General features: G+C 37.6%; 6 protein-coding genes across 9 annotated transcripts; 4 read left to right on the top strand and 2 right to left on the bottom strand.

The window, feature by feature from the left end:
• Positions 1 to 565: 565 nt before the first annotated feature.
• Positions 566 to 8,433, bottom strand: LOC140758453 (uncharacterized). 3 transcript variants are annotated; one of them, XM_073094626.1, is made up of 18 exons: positions 8,129 to 8,433; positions 8,001 to 8,043; positions 7,204 to 7,325; positions 6,856 to 6,963; positions 5,892 to 6,036; positions 5,443 to 5,534; positions 5,030 to 5,123; positions 4,488 to 4,929; positions 4,235 to 4,377; positions 3,727 to 4,091; positions 3,174 to 3,341; positions 2,492 to 2,782; positions 2,213 to 2,393; positions 1,945 to 2,111; positions 1,797 to 1,841; positions 1,623 to 1,708; positions 1,145 to 1,238; positions 566 to 1,063 (listed from the first exon to the last, which is right to left on the bottom strand). In XM_073094626.1, exons 1-18 carry the CDS (start codon positions 8,315 to 8,317, stop codon positions 935 to 937), a joined length of 2,904 nt encoding a protein of 967 aa, XP_072950727.1. In that variant the 5' UTR covers positions 8,318 to 8,433; the 3' UTR covers positions 566 to 934. The 3 variants fall into 3 exon arrangements, with proteins under 3 accessions (XP_072950727.1, XP_072950726.1, XP_072950725.1); XM_073094625.1 differs by having other exon boundaries at positions 1,797 to 1,835; positions 1,945 to 2,138; XM_073094624.1 differs by having other exon boundaries at positions 567 to 1,063; positions 1,945 to 2,138.
• A 1,421-nt stretch (positions 8,434 to 9,854) lies between these two features.
• Positions 9,855 to 11,905, top strand: LOC140758144 (DNA-directed RNA polymerase subunit 10-like protein). The gene is made up of 4 exons (XM_073094201.1): positions 9,855 to 10,001; positions 10,134 to 10,192; positions 11,270 to 11,364; positions 11,462 to 11,905. The coding sequence occupies exons 1-4, from the start codon at positions 9,966 to 9,968 to the stop codon at positions 11,485 to 11,487; spliced, it is 216 nt and encodes a 71-aa protein (XP_072950302.1). The 5' UTR covers positions 9,855 to 9,965; the 3' UTR covers positions 11,488 to 11,905.
• Positions 11,906 to 12,391: 486 nt separating this feature from the next.
• LOC140758142 (RNA polymerase II transcriptional coactivator KIWI-like) lies at positions 12,392 to 14,658 on the top strand. 2 transcript variants are annotated; one of them, XM_073094199.1, is made up of 4 exons: positions 12,392 to 12,667; positions 12,762 to 12,867; positions 13,723 to 13,745; positions 14,286 to 14,658. In XM_073094199.1, exons 1-4 carry the CDS (start codon positions 12,536 to 12,538, stop codon positions 14,343 to 14,345), a joined length of 321 nt encoding a protein of 106 aa, XP_072950300.1. In that variant the 5' UTR covers positions 12,392 to 12,535; the 3' UTR covers positions 14,346 to 14,658. The 2 variants fall into 2 exon arrangements, with proteins under 2 accessions (XP_072950300.1, XP_072950301.1); XM_073094200.1 differs by having other exon boundaries at positions 12,413 to 12,662.
• A 68-nt stretch (positions 14,659 to 14,726) lies between these two features.
• Positions 14,727 to 19,717, bottom strand: LOC140758261 (protein kinase STUNTED-like). The gene is made up of 12 exons (XM_073094355.1): positions 19,459 to 19,717; positions 19,302 to 19,375; positions 19,069 to 19,190; positions 18,863 to 18,963; positions 18,594 to 18,761; positions 18,201 to 18,518; positions 17,919 to 18,103; positions 17,727 to 17,809; positions 17,460 to 17,607; positions 17,163 to 17,312; positions 16,899 to 17,078; positions 14,727 to 14,807 (listed from the first exon to the last, which is right to left on the bottom strand). The coding sequence occupies exons 1-12, from the start codon at positions 19,715 to 19,717 to the stop codon at positions 14,727 to 14,729; spliced, it is 1,869 nt and encodes a 622-aa protein (XP_072950456.1).
• Positions 15,014 to 15,993, top strand: LOC140758141 (psbP domain-containing protein 2, chloroplastic-like). Its single transcript, XM_073094198.1, has 3 exons — positions 15,014 to 15,391; positions 15,474 to 15,629; positions 15,691 to 15,993. Exons 1-3 carry the CDS (start codon positions 15,047 to 15,049, stop codon positions 15,943 to 15,945), a joined length of 756 nt encoding a protein of 251 aa, XP_072950299.1. The 5' UTR covers positions 15,014 to 15,046; the 3' UTR covers positions 15,946 to 15,993.
• An 855-nt stretch (positions 19,718 to 20,572) lies between the features above and the next one.
• LOC140758469 (isocitrate dehydrogenase [NAD] catalytic subunit 5, mitochondrial-like) lies at positions 20,573 to 24,508 on the top strand. Its single transcript, XM_073094651.1, has 8 exons — positions 20,573 to 20,709; positions 20,899 to 21,079; positions 22,441 to 22,761; positions 22,855 to 23,016; positions 23,097 to 23,171; positions 23,447 to 23,556; positions 23,635 to 23,707; positions 23,968 to 24,508. The coding sequence occupies exons 2-8, from the start codon at positions 20,909 to 20,911 to the stop codon at positions 24,157 to 24,159; spliced, it is 1,104 nt and encodes a 367-aa protein (XP_072950752.1). The 5' UTR covers positions 20,573 to 20,709; positions 20,899 to 20,908; the 3' UTR covers positions 24,160 to 24,508.
• Positions 24,509 to 25,667: the final 1,159 nt, after the last annotated feature.

Consider the following 25,667-nt stretch of genomic DNA (forward strand, 5'->3'; position numbering starts at 1 on the left):
AGGAGCGAATGGGGATGGTTATCGGCGGATAACGGGCCTGCTATCTCTATTTTTATGGATAATTATCCTCTCATTTTATCCTCAATTTTTTCCTTTGAGGAAAGGCAAGAGAGTTCTTTTCTTAGAGGACTTAAAATTAACTACGTGACACTCATATATTATTTTTTAATTAAAAATAAAATCTTATAGATAGCTATTAGGAAGTCAAATATCTATCAAAATAAGATAAGGAGAAATGTATATAGAACGGGGCAATAGAATAGAGGTGTCTTTATCCCCTAAATAGTTTTACCTGTCTTTTTGTGTTGTTTTCGTGGGGTCTATAATTTATTGACACGGCTCCGAAAGAATTTTCTGGATAAATTTTAATAGGATGGGGTTTTTTTTTTTTTTTTTTTGAAGTATTAATAGAGATAAAAGTGCAATAAATAAAATTGTCATTTATTATAAATCTATGATGTAGGACATCTACCAGAAATATTTTCCTACAGAGGTAGAGACTACTTTTCTATTTTGGAAAATATTCGATGGCATGTACACTTTTGATCAGGATGTGGACTTGTTATATGGATTATAATTAGGCATCCAATTGGGCTTTTATCTTTGTCATGACTCCTATATATATATATGTTCTTGCAACTGTACAGGATTTGGTTAGACAACAAGAGGAGAAAAGTATTGGTACAATGTGGTACAATTTTTGTTTGAACTTTTTTGCTTCATGGCAGACTGGCAGTCCATATGGTTGAGCACAAACTCTTCCAGCTTCTTGGTATGCAAGGTGAGAGTGGCAATGTTAGTGTTGTTTCGAGAGAGGCGAGAGATGAGACCATGACATGCAACAACAGCTCCAGATAGGCACATCAAGATCCCTGTCATTTCCTGGTCTCTGAGTTTAACTCAGGCTCTGTTGGCAAACTATTTTTCCTCCGCCTTATGAATCTTCTTCATATCTAGAACCGCCTGACGGCAGCTCGTTCGTTGGAGTTAAGGTCATGCCTTGAGAGCGAACTCTGTCAATTATCTTCTGTCTGCCTGATAGATCCTCTTCATATCCAACCACCTGAACTAACAAAACGTGAATTCACAGGATTTGCACAAATACATCATAAGAAAGGAAACCGTAAACAAAGATAGAACAGACCTGAGAATCTGTTTGAGTCTCACTAAAAGCATCATAGGTGCTAGGATTTCCGTTCTGGCTCGTGTTATTAGGAGTGCTATCTTGTTTCTGGGCCCTAATGGAAAACAATAAACATTAGGAGAAGGATTGAAGCCAATTATATAGTATATAACTGCAGAAGCCACATTTGTCTCTGTGCCTTACAAACTCTGCAGAAATGAAGTATGAATGATACCAATACTGTGACTAAAATTTTGTTCCCACATTACCAAAGAAAAGAAAAAAGGAACATTCTCAAGTAAAAGAAAGAGATCCTAAAAATAGTCATAATGTTAACTTGCAAATAAGAATCTCTTACTATTCATGACAGTAGAATGTTAAATAATTCCCACTTGAATTGATAAATACGCAATATTTTCATTGTGTAAAACCACTAAGAGCTGACCTGTAGGAAACATAAGGCACTTATTCTTGAGAAAAAAATATTAATGCAACCTACCGGTTTAGCCAATGCCGCGAAATGCCAAAGCTACTGCGAGAATTTTCATGATCTTGACCGAGGATAGAATGATCAGGCATGAATATCTGCAGTTTGGTGTTAAAGAACTTTAAGCATTCAAAGAAGAATTAGTCAGTCACAAGGCAGGTACTGTACAACGTACGGAAAGGATACACTTCTTTCACAACCAGACCTCTCTGGCGACTTCATACCCTGTATCTAGCATTTTAATCAGAAAAATAGAGTAAAATGATAAAATTAGTCTCATTGAAGCACAATTATCACAACAAATAATAACATATCCATTGTCCATAGTCCTTACCTTGGTTGACTGAGCTAATAGATCCTCTATAGCATCTGCCACATCAGGAACAGTATTAGATATACCCAAGAAATTTTCTGGCATTCTATTTTTCCTAGATGAATCATCAATGCTGTCACATTCTGATAATCTTGGCCTCTTGCAAGAATCTCCTGAATGCTTTGCTTCTTCATGGAGGTCATTATTTGAACAGCCTGTTCAGTAAAAAATTACCCATTGATAATGAACTGGAAAGGCTTTACAAATTCTTCTTTTGAAAGACAAATACCTAAGTTCTGTTTTGAATGGTCCATTGGTAATTGGGATTTGCTGAGCAATTGAGAAGATGCATAAACAGAAACCATGTGAGATGTTTGTGTAGGATATTGAGTGACTGTGCATAAACCTGCTTCTCTGTCCTGAGCAGTGACTGGTTTTGGCTGAAACTGATCAACTGCAACCATCATATCCTGAGAAAAAAGAATACGAAAAGGTGCTGCCTCATACTGCAACTCAAAGAGGAGGTCTCAGTATGAAGATTGCATCATCAAAAGGTGAGGAGAAATACCTGTGAGACACACTCAGTGATCCACTCTGCAGTAACTGCTGGAATTCCCCACTTACAGGAAGCCTCATACTTTGGACCATTTGTAAACTTGCACAGCAAATGTGTGACTTTTCTAGTCAGCTTTTCTGTAAATTTAGCTCCCAGAGTAAAACATAAATTTTTCAGCAAAATCCTATCTTTCTCTTCATACTGTGAGACACAGAACCGGAGTCCATCAAACCCAGGTAATGGAATGCGACAGCGCAATGGAGAGTATAATATGTGATTTCCAACATCTTGCAGCCATCCCTCCTTTAAAAAATGAGTTTAAGAACAATGAGCATCAGAGGAATTGAGACTTGGGGTTTTCATTCAAGTGTAATGAAACCAACTGACTAAATGGGTAAAATAAATCGAAACAATAATTAAGTGGATTTCCATTAGCTCCTATATCTAGTTAGCAAGCTCTGTAGGTTAGCTCAGGGAAAAAAGAAGGCCATAAAGTAAAGACATTTTGAGTCATGTCATTGGAAAGCCTCTTCTGAAGGACTAAGTCAACAGTCAACATTGTCTAGCACTAAAAATAAATCCAAAAAAATAAATAAAACAGCAGTAGAAAACTGTAAGTTTTGAACATATAGTCAGGAGCATAACAACGCAGAAAGCTACAAGCAAACATGCGCAAAAATAACAATAAATGTACCTCTAAGCAAGAGCGTATCCAGTGAGTGGAAACAGAAGTAGAGTGAGAGATGTCATCAGAAATGCCCAACACACCATGACACTCAATAACGAAATCTACATTTATCTTTTGTCGATCATCCATCACAACTCCACCACCTTGCTTGACCCATTCAATAACCTGGCCCCTCTGATCAAGAATAGTGAAACCAGAAAATATAACTATATAAAGATACATATATATGTATGAATGTATATAACAACTGATAGAAGATTGCATAACTGAGGAGCACATTGAAAGGAGATTATGACGCCACATTGCTAACAAGAGGAATTAGCAATATAATTTGCAGGTCTCAATTATTAAGTAATTGAGCATATAATTTCTAGTAAACATAGGTAAAAGACTCCAGGACAAGCAAATCTGTAGTCAACAGGTGCCGAACAACCTAATTATACCACTAACTGACCAATAGCCAAAAGCTTGTAAAAAGCTATAGATAATTTATAACCAACTAACATGAAGGAACAGGAAAGATGAACATACATACGGTATATACAAAATGCTGGCATACCCTATCATGAGGAAATGAGGTTGAGAAACAGAATGTTCTTCCCTTGAAAGTGTTTGCTGATCTGGTATTCTGTACATCCATGGTGCTAGAAATGGTTTCCAGTTTGGAACTGCCCTTGTTAACACTATTCACTCCCTGACATTGGGTAGATTGTTGAGATTTGGTCGATAGTCCTACAATACCGTTGGAATTTATTTCATTTCCAGATTTATCTTTCCCTCTTTTTTTCCCCATAGACAATTCCAAGTCACTTCTTTTATTTAGGGATTCATAAGCCATTGGCATGTGAACATCACCAGGAAAGTTTTTCGTGGTCCTTATATCACCAATATCTGCAGGCAGGTCCATACTGAAGGATGAAGAATCTGAACGCAGAACAAGGAAACCAGGTTATAGATGAGGCCAGGAAGTAATCAACAAATCAGTAAGGCCGACATTTTCATAGTAAAAACAGCAATAACACTAGAATTAACACTTTGCGCTGATAAAAGTGGAAACAAGTAAGCACCTTTTGAAAAGAATAGCTCAGAAGCAATGTGCCTTGCTGAGACAGTAATTTCTTTTTTCGCTCGATCACATTCTTCCAGCCAAGTAGCCTTTACCACATCTATGACACCCCAAGCAGCTAAACGTCTTACCTCTTTCTTTTCACTATTGAAAGATAGAATCACTATGAGTTGCAAACCTAGATTCACAAAGTCTATATTATCGAATAAGAAGCACATTATTTGAAATATATCATAGTGCTGGGATAAACTTACACCTCCGAAGGTGCACCTACAATGATATGTGTTAACCTTTCACTTAACAACATATGCCGAGAGCCACCGCCTTTACGTATCATGGTGACTAGCTTGGACAATTCTTTTTCCCCAAAACCTACTATAAATATTCTACAATTTGACAAATAAAGGTCATCTTCTCCTTCAGAATCCTCAGCAACACGAGAATCAAACTTCACTTCATCTTTTTTCTGCAAGGGCACTGCATCGGCACATTCGCTGCTGGCTTTGGGAGCATCTGAAAATGAAGTCGACATGTTTTGCGACAAAGTAGCTTCTAAGTCCTCAATATATGTTGGGGGAACAGACAGAAAACTTGCATTACTGTGCTCTTGATTTTGTTGCTCCTTGTGAGGAACTTTGATGTCATTACAAGATACTGAGTTCTCATTAATAGAGTAAAACCCCTCATCCAGACAAGCTGCAGCATAGGCAAAAAAAGAAATGATAAATAGTTCTTACTTTCAGCAAAGTAAATGAAGAATATGAAGTCAAGTGAAATCATCTCACTCAGCTATTACCTTTTCTAGCAATAGATTGATCTACCCATCTACGGTTGACAATATGTATATGACCCCATCTTCGCGCGACCATGTATTTGTCACCTCCAGGAGCGTAAAGGTGTTAAGGATACAATTTCTTGGTCAAAAGAATAACTAAAAGGAATCTAGAATGTATTAGTAATAGAAAACATAAATCCAATGCTTCTTGAATGAGGACAAGATTCCGTGTTTGTACCCTTCAAAGTACAAGACTTGTACATATAACAAAGCAATTGCCACGGTCAGTAGAATCTTCCTAGTTCCTACAAATACATATGCAAATTGTCCTTCTTCAGGGTTATGAATTGCAGATAACAGAGCTATAAGACCTTGTTACAAACTTCAGGAGATATGAAAAATAATCTGTATAACATTACCAACTTCAAGGATATATTTGAAATTAAATGGGTGCACTTCTTCGTAAGGTCAGCTGAATACTGGCCACCATTCTGCACAATCATCTTCGCTATCTCCTTCCTCTCATCTGTTGAGCTAAATGCTTCATCAGTTCCAGCTCCATATGACAGTTTTAAGTTAAATGAAAGAATTTTCGACTAGCAGGCATTATCAATAAGTCAAAATAGCTCAAAAACAGTTGCTGCTAGCCAAAGTAGTCATTGGCATAGTGGGGCCCCTCATGCTACAGAGTTAGAGCGGGTTTACAAGGACATTGCATAGTATATTTCACTTAAGGAATAGATTATTGTTCTGATCAATCCTCGAATGCCAATCGTCAAGACTTTTCATATGATGACTATGGAACATCTTTTCTTTAGAAGAAGAAAAAAATGTTATGAGTTATGACCCACTTTGTGGTAGAGTTTCTGCCTGATCTGTGTACCTGCTGCAATTCTGGTGACACAAATAGTCAGTCCAGTAAAGGGAAGAATCCTGTAAGGTTCTTGAGGCACAACGCGATGCTCATTCCAACATTGGTTTAACCAGTTCATGTCAACAATTGGTTTCTTAAGAACATTAATAGCCCACTGCACAATATAGAAAAGAAATAGAATATAACAAGTCAATGACCACCATTCATGATACCAATACCAAATATGATATTCTGAAAGATAGGAAAACATTATATAGTTAAATTGTAGATAGAAACTAAAATCCAGTTAACCTGTGAATAGAAACTGCCTAGCGTGCTACAATAGAAATAATGGGAGCGGAGCTAAATCAGAATTGAATAGATGCTGACAGCTAATGCAAAATACATTACTGAATATACTGAGTCATGATGTATGAGTAGAAATGCAGAATCTTCTAGACATAATGCTAGCTAAATCAGAAATTCAGAATAGATGCTGACAGCTAATAAAATACCACATTAATCGAGTATGCTGGCCAAGTACTTATAACTTTTGTGTAGAAATCTTCCAGACTTTACATGTTTTAATAGTCAATTCTAATTTGATGAAGCATAAGGTGAAAAGGGGAAATAAGAAAGGAGAATGCAGACAATATATCCATCGAGTTGAAAAGAAATGCTGAATGTAGTTGCATACTTTCTTTACGATTAACAAATTAACAATGGGGATGAACATATAACTTCTAAACTAAATAGGTCTAAGAGAAGGGATTCCAGTGGCACTTAAAAGATAGTAGTTATTACTATTACCATTCTTAGCTATCAAGCACCATGTAATTTCTACAGTCATCCTTGTGAGCAACAACAATAGCTGCTTGCAATAACATTATAAAGTACATTGATAGCCAATTTAACAGTCAATTCTAGTTTAAGAGGAAATAAGCAAGAGAATGAAATATAGGGTTGAAAAGAGATGTTGAGAACAGTTGCATACTTTGTACTTAGCAGCCAAAACATTCTTTACAATAACAAAATTAACATCCAGGGACGCTTTGGTATGCAGCACCCCACCCATCGCGGTCACTAACTTTTCAATCCTGACCTGTAAGAACACTTGATCAGATTCTAGGAGGAGCAAGATTTGAGAAATCATCAGTGACAACACAGATGTTGAAATTAACTAAAACAACAAAGTATCAATGTCTTTTCATATCTAGAGTTCAGTATACAACACTTAGTTCCTATTTTTTTTCATAATTAATTATTTAAGATTGAAAAATATATATTTAAAATAAAAAAGAGTGAGATTCACTGTAGACATGAAGAATTCTAAAGACATTACCTTGTCATCCTTTTCAAATCCAGATGCAAGTACTTTAACAGCATCCATTGCTAGACAACATGTGTAACCTTGTTTAGGCAAAATCCGATGTTCTTTAGCACAAGAGAGAATGCATTGTGGTCCTGCAAATGTAAAGAATTATGGAAAACTAAAATAAATTGATAGTGAAAAATCAATAATATTACATATTTATTGTATGAAGTGCAAATACCATAAAATAAAAAATTTCACCACTAAGAGTGCGTGTTTGTTCACAGAGAACCTTTTGACATACAGCATGTAGGTGTTGCAGTAAATGTAAATAAATTCAACCAATTCTTCTTTTTTTTTTCTTTTTTTCCAGCCACAAAAGTTGTGACAAACTGGATAGTCTTTACTATAGCTGTACTATTAGTTCCTCCGAACTCGAGTGAGAGAATAACAATGTCTAGTACCAAGCAATCAAATACTAAAGAAGAAATAAAAGTATTAAACTGCAACATTAGCAAAAGTATCCACTTATATAGAGATTTCAACCAAAAAGAAAGGGGAAAATAACTTGCAACATAAACAGCTCTCCCGACTTGAAGATACACCGAAATTAGCCCCAAACAAAAAGTGAACGCTTAAACAGTCTCAAGTAGTAAGTTTTCAGACACTTTCAACAAATTATCCCCAATTCGCAAATTCTCCAATATAATAATCCATTGTGCTTTTCGACCAACCAAACATCGAATTTTCGAATGACCTCTTGATTTCACTATACAAATGCAAGAATTGCCCAATACCAGGGGATCATGAAAAAGAGAGTTCTTTACCAAGTAAATTACACCCCTTCGCTCTGAGATCGGCAAACTTCTCCTGCAATGAGAGATTATAGTGTCATGTAAAACGAAAAATAAAAGAAAAAGGACGAGATTGATCGAGGAGGGTGGGGGCCTCTCACGTGATCGGGGGAGGAGATAACGTGGAAGTCGTCGGCGGAATTCCGAGATGGATCGCAGCAGAGGAAGACTTGCGCGCCGTTAAGCTTGAGGGCGTCGTGGAGCGCGTCGAACAGCTCCGGTGGGACTAAGCTGCGGGAGAGGAATACGTTTGCGCCCGTAAACGTGCCCTTCCTTATCCCCGACGCCATCTCTCTCTCTCTCTCTAGTAGTTTCCTCTCCTACTGCTATGGATTTCGGTGTCTTTTGGGAAAAAAGTTAGCGTCGCGAATAGGAGGCGGGAAGAGGGGTGAGGAAGAAGACGATGCTTTGGGTTAGGCTTTCTAACTATTTTGAATTAGAGGATATTACTAATAGAGAATTTTGATAATTTACTTACCATTTCTTATAAAATATTAATTTCACCCCCTATATTTTTCTTATTAATAAATTCTGGTATTTGTAATCAAGTAAAAAATATTTGTACTCTTAGAGATAAATAAGTAAAAAGAAAAATAGAAATTAGTTTCTCACTCATTCTGAAACAAATAATAGGTTTAAAGTACCCAAATAAAAAATATTAATCTTCTCTTAATTTCTTCTTCTTATCTCCTCCTCAATTTGTACTCACTGCAAATACAACTGCTAAGATGGAAAATAATTTAATAATTTTATTTCTGTTAAATAAATATGTATTTAGAGAGAAAGTTTAGAATGTCTTAATAATATAAAATAAAAATATTAGGAGAGATAAATAATATTTTTCAAACTTACAATAATTTTAAATTAAATAATTTGGATACAATCAACTTTGGATTAAAAAAAAATAACTGTTGTAAATAATCAGAAGTGCAGTGAAATCTAGACCGTATAAGTTATATAAAACAAAATTAAGAAGAGTAGAGTGATTTTGATCTAAATAATAAACCCCTTTTTTATTATCTTTGGTAAATTCAATTAATCGACGTGAGATAATCATTTTCTTTAATTTCCTTTTTCTCTCGGTCGAAATAGAATTTTAGTTCTCTCTTCTTCCGGTGAGTTTATTTAGTAAATAAAAATACATCTCAAATATTACTCCAACACATAATTGGTATTTTCCATTTGGTTGTCGGTCTATATATGGTAGGTCGAACTGAGTGTCAATTGTGTACCCTATAATCTAAAAAACTCTTATCAAAATTTGCTAATAAATATACAATCTTTGTCGGATACAATCATACGTGGCATTCCATATAATTTAACAATATCTCAAATAAAAATTTTATAATCCTCTTTGCTGAAAAGGGACATGTCAACGCTGAAAAAGTGAGAATATTAGTTAAAACGATCATCGATCACCAGTACCACGTAATATCCTTTTAACTTTCTGAAGTTCTTCAATGAAATCCATAAACATGTCCTGGAATAGTCCAACGGGTACATAAAAGCTTGAGAAAGAGTTTTAATATAATTATGAATTTATGACTGTTTGATATACTCAGATCGAGCTCAGAGTAGTTAGCCGAGTAGGCCTCTTTGCTTTGAGTACAGAACTTTTTAGAATTAGTTCAATAACTAAATATTTTTTAAAAAAATAAGACTTAACTAATTTGAGTCATTTATGATTTAATTCGTAATTTAATTATGATCTAAGTAATCATTTAAAATAGGAATAAATTTATTTATAACTCAAATAATTTATATAAATATGAAAAATATGTTTAATAAAAATCTGATTCGAGTCAAATGCGGGTTCGGTCTAAACCCTCTTCTATTCACTCCATAAATACTCCTCCAGAACTCTCCTCTTCAGCTTCCCTTTGGACTATAATTTCTTTTACACCTCGGAGATCGTCGTCGGCGGCGAAGGAAGAGAATATGATCATCCCAGTTCGCTGCTTCACCTGCGGCAAGGTGAGAGAACTTTTTGCTATTTCTGTTTGCTTCTTTATAGTGTTGTTAATTCGTATCACCGGTGTTGATTTTGTTAGGGTTTTTCTTAGAGTTTAATCGATCTTCACTCGGGATGTTTGATCTTAATCTCAGGTGATTGGAAACAAATGGGACACTTATCTCGACCTCTTGCAGGCCGATTACACGGAGGGGTAAGAGTCGTTTCCTCGATTATTTATCTATTATCTATTGGTATAAAGATTTACGCGTTCCTTTGTGTGAAGTAGATGATTTCCTTTTTATTTCCTTCGAATTCGTGTTTCCTTCAATCCGTTGCCTCTGATTCAACTGCCTAGAGAATTTGATGTGTATCAACTGCATTGGGATTAATTTTTTCTTTCTTTGATTCACCTAGGGGGAATGCTAAAATTGTAATTTTTTTTCTCCAAAATTGAGTTTTTATCTGGCAATAAATCGAATTTTACCTTGTGCTTTATTAGTGATTTGCACAAGAAGTGGGAGGAATTTTCTTTACCTTGGTTTATTGGAATATCAATATCTGGCATTGTGGTATAGCCAAAAAGACTTTTTTGCATAACAGCATAAATATGTGCGACAAACTTGATGTTTCTATAATTTTCTCAAAGACCAACACCTTAAATCTCAAAACCTGAATTAGGTATAGGTAACGATAATTAGGCTGAGTAAAAAATTATACGATTTATTACTTGTTGATCTGCTGTACATCATTTTATTTCGTCATCAGTACAAAAATACTTTCACTTGTATTTTGTCATGTCGCTTTTTGTTTGGCATTGCAATGTGCAATTGGTTGGTGAACAAAGATGATATAGCATAAGAGAGGATTAAGAGTGAGAAATAGTGTGGAAAGAAGGTGGACGATGGGAAGAAGAGGGAAAAACATGGAACAAGATTCCCCAACTATGTGTGGTTTGATCATTATGCATCCTTTTTCCTCTATTCATCTATGGTTGGTGCAAATATTGCCAAAAACAACTGAATCATATCTCCCCCGACTACCTTTTCCCATCTAAATTTTGGTATTCTCTATCTCGTATATTTGAATAAAATCATCTCCGTTGGACATGTCCGATCCATCTTAATGGATTCACATTATTTTCCCTCAGTGGGTTCTCCACCTTACATGGCTCCAATACGATCATATCTTATACTCTGTTAATTTCATTGTTTTCTGTATATGTTAAGATCTGTAATTTGTTTTGTTTGATAATCATATTTTAAAAAACTTAATTATAATCTTTTTCCAGAGATGCCCTGGATGCATTGGGCCTGGTCCGCTATTGTTGCAGGCGAATGCTCATGACCCATGTTGACCTCATTGAGAAGCTGCTGAACTACAATAGTAAGCTCTTCTTGTTTATGGACTGTTTCCTCTCATTTTTCTGATGTATTTTAATAAATCTTCCATTGCCTCACAATATTTACTTTTTCTTGGACAGCACTGGAGAAGACCGAGGCAAGCTAGCAAGTCAAGTGGATCGCATTGGGGTTGTGCCAGTACTAGTAGAATATCAGTTTGTACTACTTGTCTACCAGTAGAATGTCAGTTAACGATTTACTAGTTTATGGGTAACTTTTTTCATGTGGGTTTATGAACATGCGACAATTTGAATGTGTAATCAATTGTAACTTGTTTGTATTTTTGCTGGGTTTTCTTTCTGTGGCACAACCTGCATGGTTACTGATTCTTTGTGGACAAGATTTGCAGTGGAGCACTTGAAAGTTGAAACTGAAGAATTCTTTGTCCTGTTCTCAATAGTAAATCCAATCACTTGCTGGGCATGATGAACCAGTTTTGTAATGATATGACCACTGGTAAGGGGCAGGTGAAAGGCCGTTTGGGCTTTGATTACTGAATGCAGACAGGAAGAAGTTTAATATCAGTGGTTTTAATTCCTATTATAATGTTGTTATTTGATGATATCAGTATCTGTTAAATCTCAAAACTAGTTTATATTAGCAAAGACAGCAATCTGGTGTCTTTTCCATACAACCTCAATGTAGATCTACCACTAGATTGGCAATTGTGATTTGAGAATATTTCAGTCTTTATTCAAATTTGCTATATATGTCTTTAAGATATCAGAAAATATGAAAGAATTATTGTAAAATAAGGATAAACTTCTCTGGATGCAATGAAATATTCAAAATATATGTGTGGAGTAAAGATTCTTAAATGCTTGTGTTTTTATCATGATTTGTGCCTTTATTTTTTTATAACGGTTTGGAACAGATTTTAGTGGCTTTGATATAAAAAAATAAAAAAAAAGTTGTGATTTTTCATAAAACACCCCGAGCAAGATATTTTCCATGGTGCAACTAAAATGAAGGGGTGGAATTAAAAATAGTAAAAGGGCAAGTGCTGAGCTGAAATAAATCCCGACAAAAGCCCTTCCACTTCCTCCACCCCCATCTCTCCATCGTAGTTTGCCGGTAACCGTGCTTCGACTCTCTTCTTTCTTCTTCTTCATCGATTCATCTTCTCAAAGAGAGAGAAAGAGAAGGAAAGAAATATGTGGAGGAAGGGGAAGAAGAGGAACGAAGATGACGACTTCGTGGGAGGCGACTCAGATGCAGCGCGTCCGTCGAAGAGGTTCGCGAAGGACTCCTCAGAAGACTCCGGCGATGGCATCGTCGTCTGTGAGGTTCCCATCCTTTATCCTCTCCCGCCCTAAGCCCTAAGATCCTAAACCCTAACCCTAGTTTTGGTGTGATGATGATTTGGGTTTTCGCACACAGATATCGAAGAATAGGAGGGTAGCAGTGCGGAGCTGGCAGGGGAAGGTCGTGGTGGACATCAGAGAGTTCTACATCAAGGATGGAAAGCAACTTCCAGGAAAAAAAGGTCTCCTTTTAAATTTCTACTCGTTCTTTTTAACAACATATTCCCGCATTTGATTTGGAATGGACTTAGATAAGTCGCTTATTTGATTGATGTGCACTTTTTAGGTCAATGCAGGGTAGAATAGATTGGTAATCCTTGAAATGCACTACTTTGATTAGAAAATGAATCTCTCTTGGTAAGGGATTAGCTTATTAGGGATTTAGAAGAGGAATTTTTTGGATCTCAAATGAGGAGTACAAGTAAATTCATGGGTATGTAATAGAATAGAGTGAAAAGTGAAAACCAAATTGGAGGGGAAATTAAGCAATGTAGATTGGAAAGGGATTACTTTTGAAAATTGACGGATCTCTTTGTATTGCTGTCTGTTCATTCATATATTCAAACATACACCTATGTTCCTGCTTATCACTTTTCTTGTTTCCAATTGATCTAAACTTAGAACAATCCTATCATCCAATTTAAGATTTTTATTTACACTTTTACTGCCTTAAATCCATTGGACGTCACTTTTGCTGTCAGAGATCTAAAACTTCAAAAGAAATTGATTTTGCAGCCATAAACCTTCAAAGGACTTGCTTAATAAAACTGCATTTACTTAGAGTAACATATGTAGTTCAGCAAATTTCAGGAGAAAAGTTATAAGGGATATATAATATTTGAGGGTTGGCATCAACAATGCTCGTAAAGTTATAGAATAGCATCTGGATGTTTTACAGAAATAGTTATCCTGTTCTTTAAAGTAGTTCAGGTATACTTTTTATTTGCAGATTGCATGTTTTCTATTTCTCCTCTTTTGAGGAGGGATAGGAGCGTTTCAGGAAAACTTTTGGTAACTTTATTTTTCATTTCTTTCAGGCATATCACTTCCAATGGATCAGGTATGTGCATCTGGTACTGAATGTCCTTTTATATTCTTCTATAGGCTAATTGTAAATGGATGCTAAACCCTAAATGAATCTTCCGGTGTGAAACTGGAATTTAAGAAAGAACTTAGTTCTGTTGCTCTATTTGTTAGTGTCAGCTATATGCTAAGTTCTGGGTTAACGCCACTGAAACAAGCTCCACTAAAGTTAGTCATTTTGGGTTTGTCTTGGCCTTTTGTGTGATGGATATCCAATCAGCCAGAACTTGAAACACAGGTAGGTGCATGGGAGATCTACAAGAGTCTTTAACTTTGATGGCACCATATACAATAGATTGGTTATCCTCAAGGGCAACCTTGTTTCTGAATCCTAGTTCTATGATCATCTAAGACAGCCATATATCGTTTTTCTTTAAAGAACTAATTTAAGATGCTTTCTATGAACATAATCATGTGTATAGTTGATCAGGATATAAAGATTTGTTTCTTAGCTAGCAGTAAACATCCCACAATCTTTTGGTAGGCAGTACAATCTAACAAGTTCTTCTATGTGTAGTGGAAAATCTTGCTAGAGCATATTGAAGAAATTGATGAGGCAGTGAAGGAAAACACATGACTCCAAACTCCCGCAGAAGCTAAGCAAGCGAGAAGGATTTTGATCAGCTGCAGAGTGCTTTCTGAAAGCTCGGATGCTGCGACGATTTTGTCTGTTCTCGTGTTCTAGTGGATGTATACTCTGCTAATCATGTTTCTGTTTATAGCTACTTAGATGACTTTTGTAGCATTTGTAGATTTCTTTTAGTTTAGGCAACCAGACGGTAGTCTCCCCTCTGTTAAAACTGCAAAGTTATTTCTCTACTTCAATGAAGCACTCTAAATGCTTGGTATATATATAGGTGCAAGCCCATGATGTTATGAATTTGCATGCATACCTTCATTTAAGTAATTTGCAGTTTGAATCTTATCTTTTCCGGTATTTGCAAATTACTCCCGTCTTTCAGCAGAAAGAAAAGAGGAAGCGATTTTTGAAAAAAAAGAGGAAAATTTCACTGCTGTTGGATTTTTCAAGAAAAGCTAAGTATGGTGTTTCTTAGATTTGGTTAACTTACTATTTCATGTGATCATTTCAAGGGTGTCAGTCTTACTATTAAGTATTAACTCAAGATGTGAGGTCTGATTTGCAAATCCTACAAATGTAGGGCGTCGTTTGCAAATTTCTAAAGGAAATCTCTCCTCTGTCCCCGTGTATCTATTGTTATCCCTTCGTTCCCATGTCGACTCTTTCCTCCACTCAACGTCAGAAGACTAGACGCCACCATGGCTCTCTCGCCGTCCACGGCCACTCTCACCACCGGCGCCGCCATATCCCCCGTCATTCCCCTCATAATCCGCCGGTTCGATTCGCCCCAATCCATCCCATCTCTCGCTCCGGTCGATCAACCCGATCGCCTCCTCTCCCATTCTTCCACATCCAACCACGAGAAGCCTCGAATCACCAGGAGGGCCATCTCCTCCCTCCTTCTCTTCCCATTCTTGATTCCATCACCAGCCGCAGCTTCAGCCGCAGCCACCGGCGCCTCCTTATCCCCAGAAGTGGACTTGGAGCGGTACACGGACCAATCGGAGGGATTCACCCTTTTAAAGCCGGCATCTTGGCGCAAGGTAGTGGTCTAATTTCGGGGCTAATCCCGAGTCCTTGGTGGGGTTTGGGTGTGCTGATGAGGTGAATTTGGTGGGAATGCAGGTGGAGAAGGCGGGTGCGACGGCGCTGTTCGAGGAAGAAGGCAAAGGGATCAACAACATCGGAATCGTGGTCAGTCCCGTCCGCCTTTCGTCGCTTCGGGATTTCGGTACGCCGGAGTTCGTGGCGGATAAGCTCATACAAGCAGAGAGACGAAAGGTGATTCTGCTGCTCTTTTTTAACATTGTGAACAAGTATCTAATGTTGGTGATGTATGTAGGAGAGCACGAAGGATGCTAATGTGTTGGGAGTTGCGGAGAGATGGTGTCAAAATGGTTTTCCAGTGTATGAGATTGAGTACAGAGTGGATAGCAGCAGAGGAGGGATGAAGAGGATCTTTTCAGCTGCATTCGTGGCTTCTAACAAGCTTTATCTTCTCAACATCGCTCACTCAGATCCTCCAGATAATCCCTTGGACAGCCAAACTAGAAAGATTCTGGAACGAGTTCTTCATTCCTTTGATGTAGTGGTTTGATCTTATCTTGTCATTAATTAATTCCTCCAGAAAAATTGATTTTTTTTCTTTTTGGGGGTGCAAAAATTGCAAGTATATATGTCATTGTAAATGCAGGTGCATGTTTCAGACTTTGAGCAAGTAAATAAGATTGAAAAGAATTGTGGGGATTTACCACCCCTTGTATTATAATCAATAAAATGTCACAACAATATGTCATAAACAATCTGTCACAAAACTATCTACCGTATAAAAATTGATCCAAGATGACTTGCACTCAAATAGTAAACATATTAGACTCGGTCAGAGACGATCACCTTTAAAGTATGCACTTCGACATCCAGCACTTACCTTAGATGCATCATGCTGAATTCTAATTTTATGAAAGGTTTCAAACGGGATTGACATAAACTCAACACATACATGATCAAAATTAGAAGTCAAACCAACCTAGAGCACATATAAGAAGATATTTTCGATATGCGACGGTGGCTTTCACACTTATGAGATAGGGTAGCCATTTCCTTAAATCTTTTAACCAAGCTATATTTTTCTTTTTCTATTCTTCTTTTAGCCGGCTTTTCACTTTGTGAAACTGAAATGAGTCAAGATTTTCTTGACACTCATTGTTAAGACGGCTTTCACTCCTATACTCAAAGGTAGCCCTTTCCGATTTAACGCATTTTTTTTTAATGATAGACACTAGCATACAAGTGCAATAAGGCTATCGGTCAATCTAAAAAGATCGTGAGTGTGAGTTATGTAAGAGGATACCTTAATGAAATATTAATTCAGCATAGATGCAACCTAAAGTTTGTGCTTTCAATCTAAGATGTAAAGCCGATTAAAAAGGTGATCATCTCTTAGCCGTGAGAATAATATATCATTATCTATTCGAGAGAAGCACTTAGGATCTAAATTAAATGTCGATAGAAGTTTGACCTTAAAAATATCGAGTGCTATCATCCGTTGATTGATAGTGAGTCATCGTCGATATCGAGCATAGCAAGAAGATTCACATAAGAGGGGAGTTCTTTTTCTCCCTCTTCTTCTTCTTCTTCTTCTTCTTCTTGGGTGATAACTAGCTCTTCCGTATGTACTCGCGACCTCGCCCAAGTGAGTGTATCACTGTCTCCTTCGAGTAGTTTCAGAATCTATTAACAAAACAATTAATATGGCAATTAATTAATTAAGTACTAAATACATGAGAAAATTAATTACCGACGTTAATTAATTACCAATGGCATATGGGGCCGAGAAGTGGGAGCTCGTCTGATGCAAAGGGAAGCAGCTAGAGTCATCCTCTCAAATTGATCTTCGTTATATTTGGTACGCAAACAAGGATCGATCAGCTCGGCAACTTTCCCACTGTGGAAGATAGAATATGCCTGCAGGAAGGAAGTGTAAGATACATACAATTAATTAAGTCAATCTAAATTAATAAAAGTATGAAAGCATGCAGCGCATTTAATTCAGTAATGTTATAATTAAGAGACAATTACAAGTAATTAATTTAATTAATGTTGATTACTTACCCAAGTAACTATGCTCTCGTTAGGCTTCGAGCAGCCACTGCTGATAGGCTTCCTTCCAGAAATGAGCTCCAGCAGCACCACTCCGAAAGCATAAACATCGATTTTCTTATCAACCTTGCCGTACGTAAAATACTCTGGTGCCACGTAACTGCCACGGAAATATATTTATATATATATATATATAGCTCTGATGAATGAATTTAATGATAATTTATTTTACAATTAATCAATCAGCAAAAGAAAATAATAAACTATCTGATCACGAACCCAAATGTCCCTGAGACGATATCACTGCAGGTGTCGTAAGTTGCCGCAGCCGATTCCCACAGAGATAGGCCAAAATCAGCCAGCTGAACCAATCCAATAAAAAGAAAAAGTGAAATCATTCGTTAGCTAGTGATGATGATGATGATCTAAGTAAATAGTATATTTGGTTTGATTAATGAATGAATTAATTACCTTTGTCTCAAAATCCTCCGATAAAAGAATGTTAGCCGATTTGATGTCTCTATGGATCACCGGCTGGTTGTTATCATTACCATTACCATTACCATTGCCATGCATATAAGTAATCCCTCGAGCAATGCCTACTGCAGCCTTATACCTTCTGGCCCAACTGAAACAACTCTTGCCTTCTCTGGCACCTGAAAGTTAAGTAAATTCATACATTCATATAAATATATTTGTGTATATATATATAATTCAGGGAGAAGGCATTAAGTTATCCAAAGGCAGGCATACGATGTAATGTTTCCTCCAAGCTGCCGTTTGGTAAATACTCGTAGACCAATGCGAGGCAGTCCAACTCGTAGCAGAAACCGATCAGAGAAACAATATTTTTGTTACGCAGCGAGCTCACGATCTCAATTTCTGAGATAAACTCCTTCACGGTGTCCGCCGACGGCTTCAGAATCTTTATAGCTAATGCTTCTCCGCCGCCGCCGCCGTTGGGGAGTTGACCTTTGTACACAATACCGCTGCCTCCTTTTCCAATCATCATCTCTGCAAAATTATCCAAAAACAGAATTGGATGTTCGATCGATTCAGAATTATATATAGCTTATTATACGTACGTTATTTTAATATATATTTGAACTGGAAAACTAACATATATATATATATATACATACATACCTGATGAAAAATTAGACGTCATATGTGCGAGCTGGGTGAAGCCGAACACAGTGCAACTTGACGAATGCTTCTCAATAATTGATTGCAACTCATTTCCGGCGCCGTTATTTGAATCAACATCACAGTCAACGTTCCTATCAGCTGCCAACACTCTCGGATCTGCATTGACTATATATTATATATGTTTACCAAAATTATTATAAATGAATCCTACGCTGACAGAAATTAATTAATCAAGAAAATTAATTGGCATGGTTTCAAATATATACCATCTCTTTTAAAAGCGATCCTGCCATTATTCATGGCAAGAACTGAGCAGTCCCGGGGCAATTTTTTGGCGCAATACCTTGCGATCGCACTGGGAGAAGATCTGATATAAACCAATGCATTATATGATATAAGAACCCAAATGTTTATAATTAAACTAACAGGAATGGCTTCTCTCAGATTAATTATATCCGTACAGAAAACTTACCGAAGGAGATAGTGACTCTTAGAGACCCCCAAGATTATCTTCCCAGCATTGGAAGAAATTACTTGCTGCACCAAAGCTTTAGGAACCGATGATCCGCGGCAAATTTTCAGCTTCAAATCGATCTTCAGAAAAAATAAAAATGATACGACAAATTCAGAAGATCAGTCACAACCCCAAAAATAAAATTAAAAAAAAATCTAAAAAAAATTAAACCTCTAAATACAAGATATCACCTGCTTGAGATTGCAAAATCTACTATGCACGGAGAGAACAGTCTGCAACGTATCGGCCACTTTCCGACTCGAATCTGGAATTGGAATTAACCCTCGACCCATTAGAAATTTAGAACGAACCCCATCAACACATGATCTTCGGAAGCCAAGATAATACCTGGAGCGGTGCAGCAGCTAAAAGACGACGACCGGACGACGTGGGTAGCAATGACGCGATCGCCAGGCTTCGCGACGTTGACGAGGGCCCAGGTCAACAGCTCCCGGCTCGCGGCATTGGGCTTCATCCCGACCAACACCGTCTTGGTCCGCTCGGTGTTCTTGTTCTCTATCCGTATTCCGTTTTCGGAGGCGACGGCGGAATTCTTCTTCGTTTTAACAATCCTCTTCGTCTTCTTCGTCTTACCAATCCCCTTCATCGTCTTCGTCTTCGTTCGCTCTCAGAAAGAAGGAAGGAAGAAATCTTGTAAATGAAAAATGCTGTTTCAATACGAACGGAAGTAGGTATTTATAAATGTTGTTATACGAGTGGAACTGGGAATAGAGATTGTTTACGAGTGGAGTTGGGAACAGAAGAGGATGTTATTACGAGTGATACTGGGAAATAGAAGTTATTACGAGTGGAACTGGGAAGAGCAGAAGTGAGCAGGTATATTGGCAAGTTTGCCTAAAAGCCCCCTACTATTGATTTATTTCGGTTTGAATCCTACCTTACTTAATGTGATATTCTTAAATTCCTTAATTATCCTTTTCAATGTCCATAATAACTTTATATGTTATAGTTTTATTCTTACAATCATTAAAAAAAAATGTTTAGCTATTTTTAGAATTTTTTTAACAGATAGTTTATTTTTTTAAAATATTTCTGTTCTCCATTTAAAAAGATAATATATTAAAAAAAATTAAAGGTGTGCTTAAAAAAAATGTAAAACGGTACAGTACCATAATTTCCTAGTTTTTTACTGTAGCAGAACGGCGGGACTACTGTAGCAGAACTGGCCGGGCTAGTTGCGGGCCAAACGACGGTCTTCCGGGCCGGGCCAGGCCAGGCCAGGCAGGCAAAGGGCTGGTCCGTGCCGCCCAGGGGTAGTTCAGGCTTGGGCCGAGCCGGTCTTAGCCCAGTCCAAACTGGGCCAGGTCTGGCCCGGCACAGATGGGCTGGGCCTTTGATCAGGTGTAGGTGTGCACCGCACGTTCATCAAGGCTGCTCAGCCATCGGACGGCTGTGGATAAATATATCTTTATGCACTAAACGAAGCTACGATTAACTTTCTTCCGCTCTTTCTTTTTAGTCCTTTCCACCACCGGCTCTTATTCCTCCTCCACCCTTTCCAAATTCTCCTCCGGTCCTCGAGTCAAATCTTTCCACAAATCGGTTTATATCAAAATTATTCTCTCGATCTGCGAGTAGGTACGTGGAGATTCGTGATTTTCTCGAACAAGCTTCGTTTTGATTCGTGATTTTTTTATGTTGCGTATGCGATCCGATTTGGTGAAACGAATCGAATTTGAGGTGTTTGATTAGAGGAATTGGATCAAAACGTCGTATTTTGCTTCAATCTTTTTGTTGGTTTGGTTGACGTGAATAATTATTCCTCAGAGTTGTTGTAATGGCGCTGCGGCGGCTCCTTGGGAGGAGCTCGGTCAACCAGATCTCGACTAGGGTTTTCGCGTCTCTGGGTCAACCCTTTTCTACATCTGCTTCGCCAGACCAACCGATTCGGGCAACTCTCTTTCCCGGGGATGGAATCGGACCTGAGATTGCTGAGTCTGTTAAGCAGGTTGATTTCTTTGTTCATTCATATGTCTCCTTTTTATTTGGTGATTGGAAGATTTTTACCAATTATTTACTTGTTTCCTGTGATGTGATAAGTTATATGTTATTGATGAGGTACTAGTCTTGAAATTGTAGTTTGTATGTCCTTTTTTTTTCATATGTGAAGATGCATTTAATTCTAAAGTAATACGTTGAGATGCTGAGCGATGAAGTAATGATGTTTTATTTTAGGTGGTAACAGTTTTCAATTGCTGTCCAATTCTTTTCATGGCCTTGAATTTATTATTCATGCAAATACATGGGGTTATGCAAGTAGAATTACCTAAAACTTGTAAGGCACATAGGCGGGGTCATAAACACTATGAAATGGTAAATGCAAATGGGAATGTGGAATCCACTAAAGGTTACACAAAAGTTTGCAAGAACCTACAGGACCAGCAATAATTAGCAATTCTGGATCATGATACTGTGTGAAGAACATCTGTATGATGGTATCTGGCTTTCACCTAAATTACGGAACTTTCTTTATGGGGTTTGGAATCAAATAGAAACTTTTTGATTCAGACTTGTTGGTTTTAATTTGAGTTCAAACCTCACCCTTTTCTAGATTTTATGCTTGAATTACTTTGGTACTGTTGATTGATAGTGTTTTGTCTAGTTTTTGGGAAGATTTAAGCAATATTACAGAAGCTCAATGGGAAATGGCAATGCGGCAACAGGTCAATCATGGAGCCAGTTGATAGTTTAGTATTGGAGTAACTATTATGGGTTTAAATCAGGTAGAGTTGTGTAATTTGACCCACAGGCAGGTTTTCATCCCACAGTCTTAGCCAATGTCTATTGTCCTCTATACTGTAGCCTCATAATTCTTAGTTGACTGCAATCCAACCCAATAAGACCTGGGCCCTCTTTGGCCACTCACTGGAAACTGCTACATCCTTGCAATCTACCCTATCTTTTATTGTTCTTCTGACATTTAAGTTTAATCATGCAAATATTTGGATGCGAATAGTCAAATGTTCTTTCTTACAGTGAGACGATAACAAGTCATTTTCCAACTTCTGTGCCATCTCATTCCTGAGTCTGCACATCTACTAGAGAGTTAGTGCTTAATATGGATGACATAGAGGACTGTGATTGATTAACGTCACCATATTCGAATATAAGCTAAAGGATATAAGTGTTGGTATATCTTTTACATGACTTTTTAAAATTTTTCTTTCTGTTCTCTTGCTACAAAAGATGGCAGATGTCATTGCCATATCCCTAATAAATGAACACATGATGGCTCTGTTTATGCTTTCATTTTAGTTTTCCTTTCTTTTCCATTTTCAGTCATTTTGGATATAATTTGTGCCTGTGCAGGTGTTTATTGCAGCAGAAGTGCCGATAGAGTGGGAAGAACATTTTGTGGGTAAGGAAGTTGATCCCAGAACAGAGAGCTTTCTGACATGGGAAAGTCTGGAGTCAGTGCGGAGAAATGGTGTGGGCTTGAAGGGACCTATGGCTACACCTATTGGAAAAGGCCACAGGTCCTTGAATCTTACATTAAGGAAAGAGCTTGGTCTCTATGCTAATGTTAGACCTTGCTACAGTCTTCCTGGTTACAAAACACGATATGATGATGTAGATCTTGTCACAATTCGTGAAAATACCGAAGGAGAGTATAGTGGTCTTGAACACCAGGTAAGCATTTAATGCATTGTTCAATTTATATTGCTTACTTATGCCATCCACAATATATAATCAACTTAATGACTTCACTTGCAATAACTGAAGGTGGTGAGAGGTGTTGTAGAAAGTCTGAAAATCATTACTCGCCAGGCAAGTTTAAGGGTTGCAGAGTATGCTTTCCATTATGCCAAGACAAACGGCCGTCAAAGGGTGTCCGCTATACACAAAGCCAATATCATGAGGAAGACCGATGGCCTTTTTCTCAAGGTGCTGGATGAATAATTGCATTGTTTTCAATGAACGGAAGAAAGTACCAATATATCCAATATATTCTATTTTACTTGCAGTGTTGCAGGGAGGTTGCAGAAAAGTATCCTGAAATAACTTATGAGGAGGTCATCATTGACAACTGTTGTATGATGGTATGATTAAACTGACATCTATTTTGAATTTTAATATTTGTGTGGATAATAGTTCATCTAGATGTGCTTAGAGATGTAGTCATCTAACCATGTGCCCATGTGCATTGATCTCTGGAGAGTCAATATGGTTGTGTTGTTGCCCCATATATATATCTATCTATCTATCTATATATATATATATATATATATAGATAGATATATATCTATATCTATATATATATATTGAAACGGATCATTTCCTTCCTTATCTCATTCTGAACTCTGGCATGTTACAGCTTGTGAAAAATCCTGCTCTCTTTGATGTGCTAGTGATGCCAAATCTCTATGGTGACATCATCAGTGACCTTTGTGCTGGTTTGATTGGTGGCTTGGGCTTAACTCCTAGGTAACTGTGAGTATATAATTCATAGCTTAAATGGCTTAGGAAAGTGCTTGATAATTTATTTTTATTGTTCCTTTATAGCTGCAATATTGGTGAAGGCGGCATTGCTCTTGCAGAAGCTGTACATGGTTCAGCACCTGATATTGCTGGCAAGGTGAGCTCTCATTAAATCTGTCTCTGAACAACAAAACAATTATAATAACTATCAATATAAATCTGTAAATTCTTGCTATGAATGAATATGATAGTCTTGAAACGCTTGTGTGCATTGTCCAGTATGTTATGATGATTTGTATTGATGTGTCTTGATATATATTTTATGGGCGTGCATTTTACAGTACTTGATGGAAATCATATGGTTTACCTGTTGATTTGTTATTTGATTATATCTGATGCATGTCTTGGTTGTTGCAGAATCTCGCAAATCCGACAGCACTCCTTCTGAGTTCTGTTATGATGTTACGCCACTTGCAGCTCAACGACAAGGCTGATCGAATTCACAACGCCATACTCAGTACCATTTCAGAAGGGAAGTATCGAACCGGTGATCTTGGTGGGAGCTCATCAACAACTGAATTTACAAAAGCAGTGTGCGATCATCTCTAGGTTCTTCACGCGCTTTTCTTACCGAGTTATTTGCACCGGAGAACAATTTTCGGAATTTAATCAACCCGCTCTTCCTATTGTTTTTAACTCTGAGCTCATTTTGTGTCAGCGAAATAATGTCCATGGTCACTCTATGGTATTTATTATTTAACTTTCTGTTCGGCAATTGTGTAATAATTAGCCACAGTCGGCCAACAGAAAATTTGTTTGTTTTTGGCTCTTGTGTATTCGTTCTCTCGTATTATGGATCTTAATCCAAGAGTTAGAAACCTCAGCAACCGCAGATTGGTGGGTTCGAGATATGAAACAAAATCTTAGTTAATATTATTAAAATTTCATTAATTTGGTAGTCTATGGATTTATCGATCACAGGGACTGTTATACACGAGGAATGCTGACCTTAACTCCGCACAATAAATACGATTGCTGATTTCTGGTACATGTCGCGTTGAATTGGCGTGTTGTTGGTATACTGTATATTGAAAAATTAATTTTTAAATTTCTTTTATGAACTAAAAATAAGTTTAAAGGGATAAACCAAAACCCTACAACACCGAATTTTTTAGTATAATATATGCAATATATTCTCCTGATTTTTTCGGTTTAGGGCAAATAGTATAGGAATGGCAAAATTCATCTTTTGAGGAGGATCTAACTAATAGCTTTTATCGGCTCGTGATTAATAAATATATATATATATTCTCTCCCCAAGGCCCTAATATTATGGAATCGGACGAATCTTCTAGAATGTTCGTGGAAGAAACTAACCCAACGTATTAAACCGAAAAAAAAAAAAAAAAAAAAACCTTACCTTTTCTAATGAAAGAAAACCCTAATCTCGAGCCGGCCTTCTCGTCGTCTTCTTTGCCATGCAAAAGCTAAAACACTTGAGCTTAAACCCTCCGGCGTTTGACTTTTCTACTTGTTTGTTCCACGTAAACGGAAGAAAGCCACATGACAGTTCGTCATTGCCTCTGCAAGCTTCTTTGGCTCGATGATAACTTGGAGCCGGCTGAAGATGACCCTGCCGACGAGGAGCTTGCGGTTCCTGACGACCTGGTCGAGACCCTAGACTTGTTTCCGCCGTCGGTGATCGCCCACCATGATGATCTTCTAGGGTTTCATCCCAACACTGAGAGGGTTCACGATAATGAATATTCCTCAAGTGCTTCGGAAGAAACGGTCGCAATCAATTCTGTTCCTACCATGAATGTCACGGTGAGACGCAGACGAGGACCCCGGTCCCGGCCGCGGATGGTAAAGCCCTCCGGCGCGGAGGCAGGCAGCGGAATGCACTCAGGGAGGACGACATGGTCTATGAAGCTTCCAGTAATGGGCGAACATAGCCTTCAGATTGTCGAACCTCGCCCTGAGATCATCGTAGATAGCTCTCAGACTGCGAAAACTAACCGCCGGGCCGGAGGACGTAAGTGTATGCATTGCTCCACGACGGATACGCCGCAGTGGAGAGGAGGGCCTGAAGGGCCCGGCACCCTTTGCAATGCATG

Source organism: Typha angustifolia, chromosome 3, assembly GCF_048772165.1.
Source record: "Typha angustifolia cultivar Huaian chromosome 3, ASM4877216v1, whole genome shotgun sequence".
Taxonomy (NCBI): domain Eukaryota; kingdom Viridiplantae; phylum Streptophyta; class Magnoliopsida; order Poales; family Typhaceae; genus Typha; species Typha angustifolia.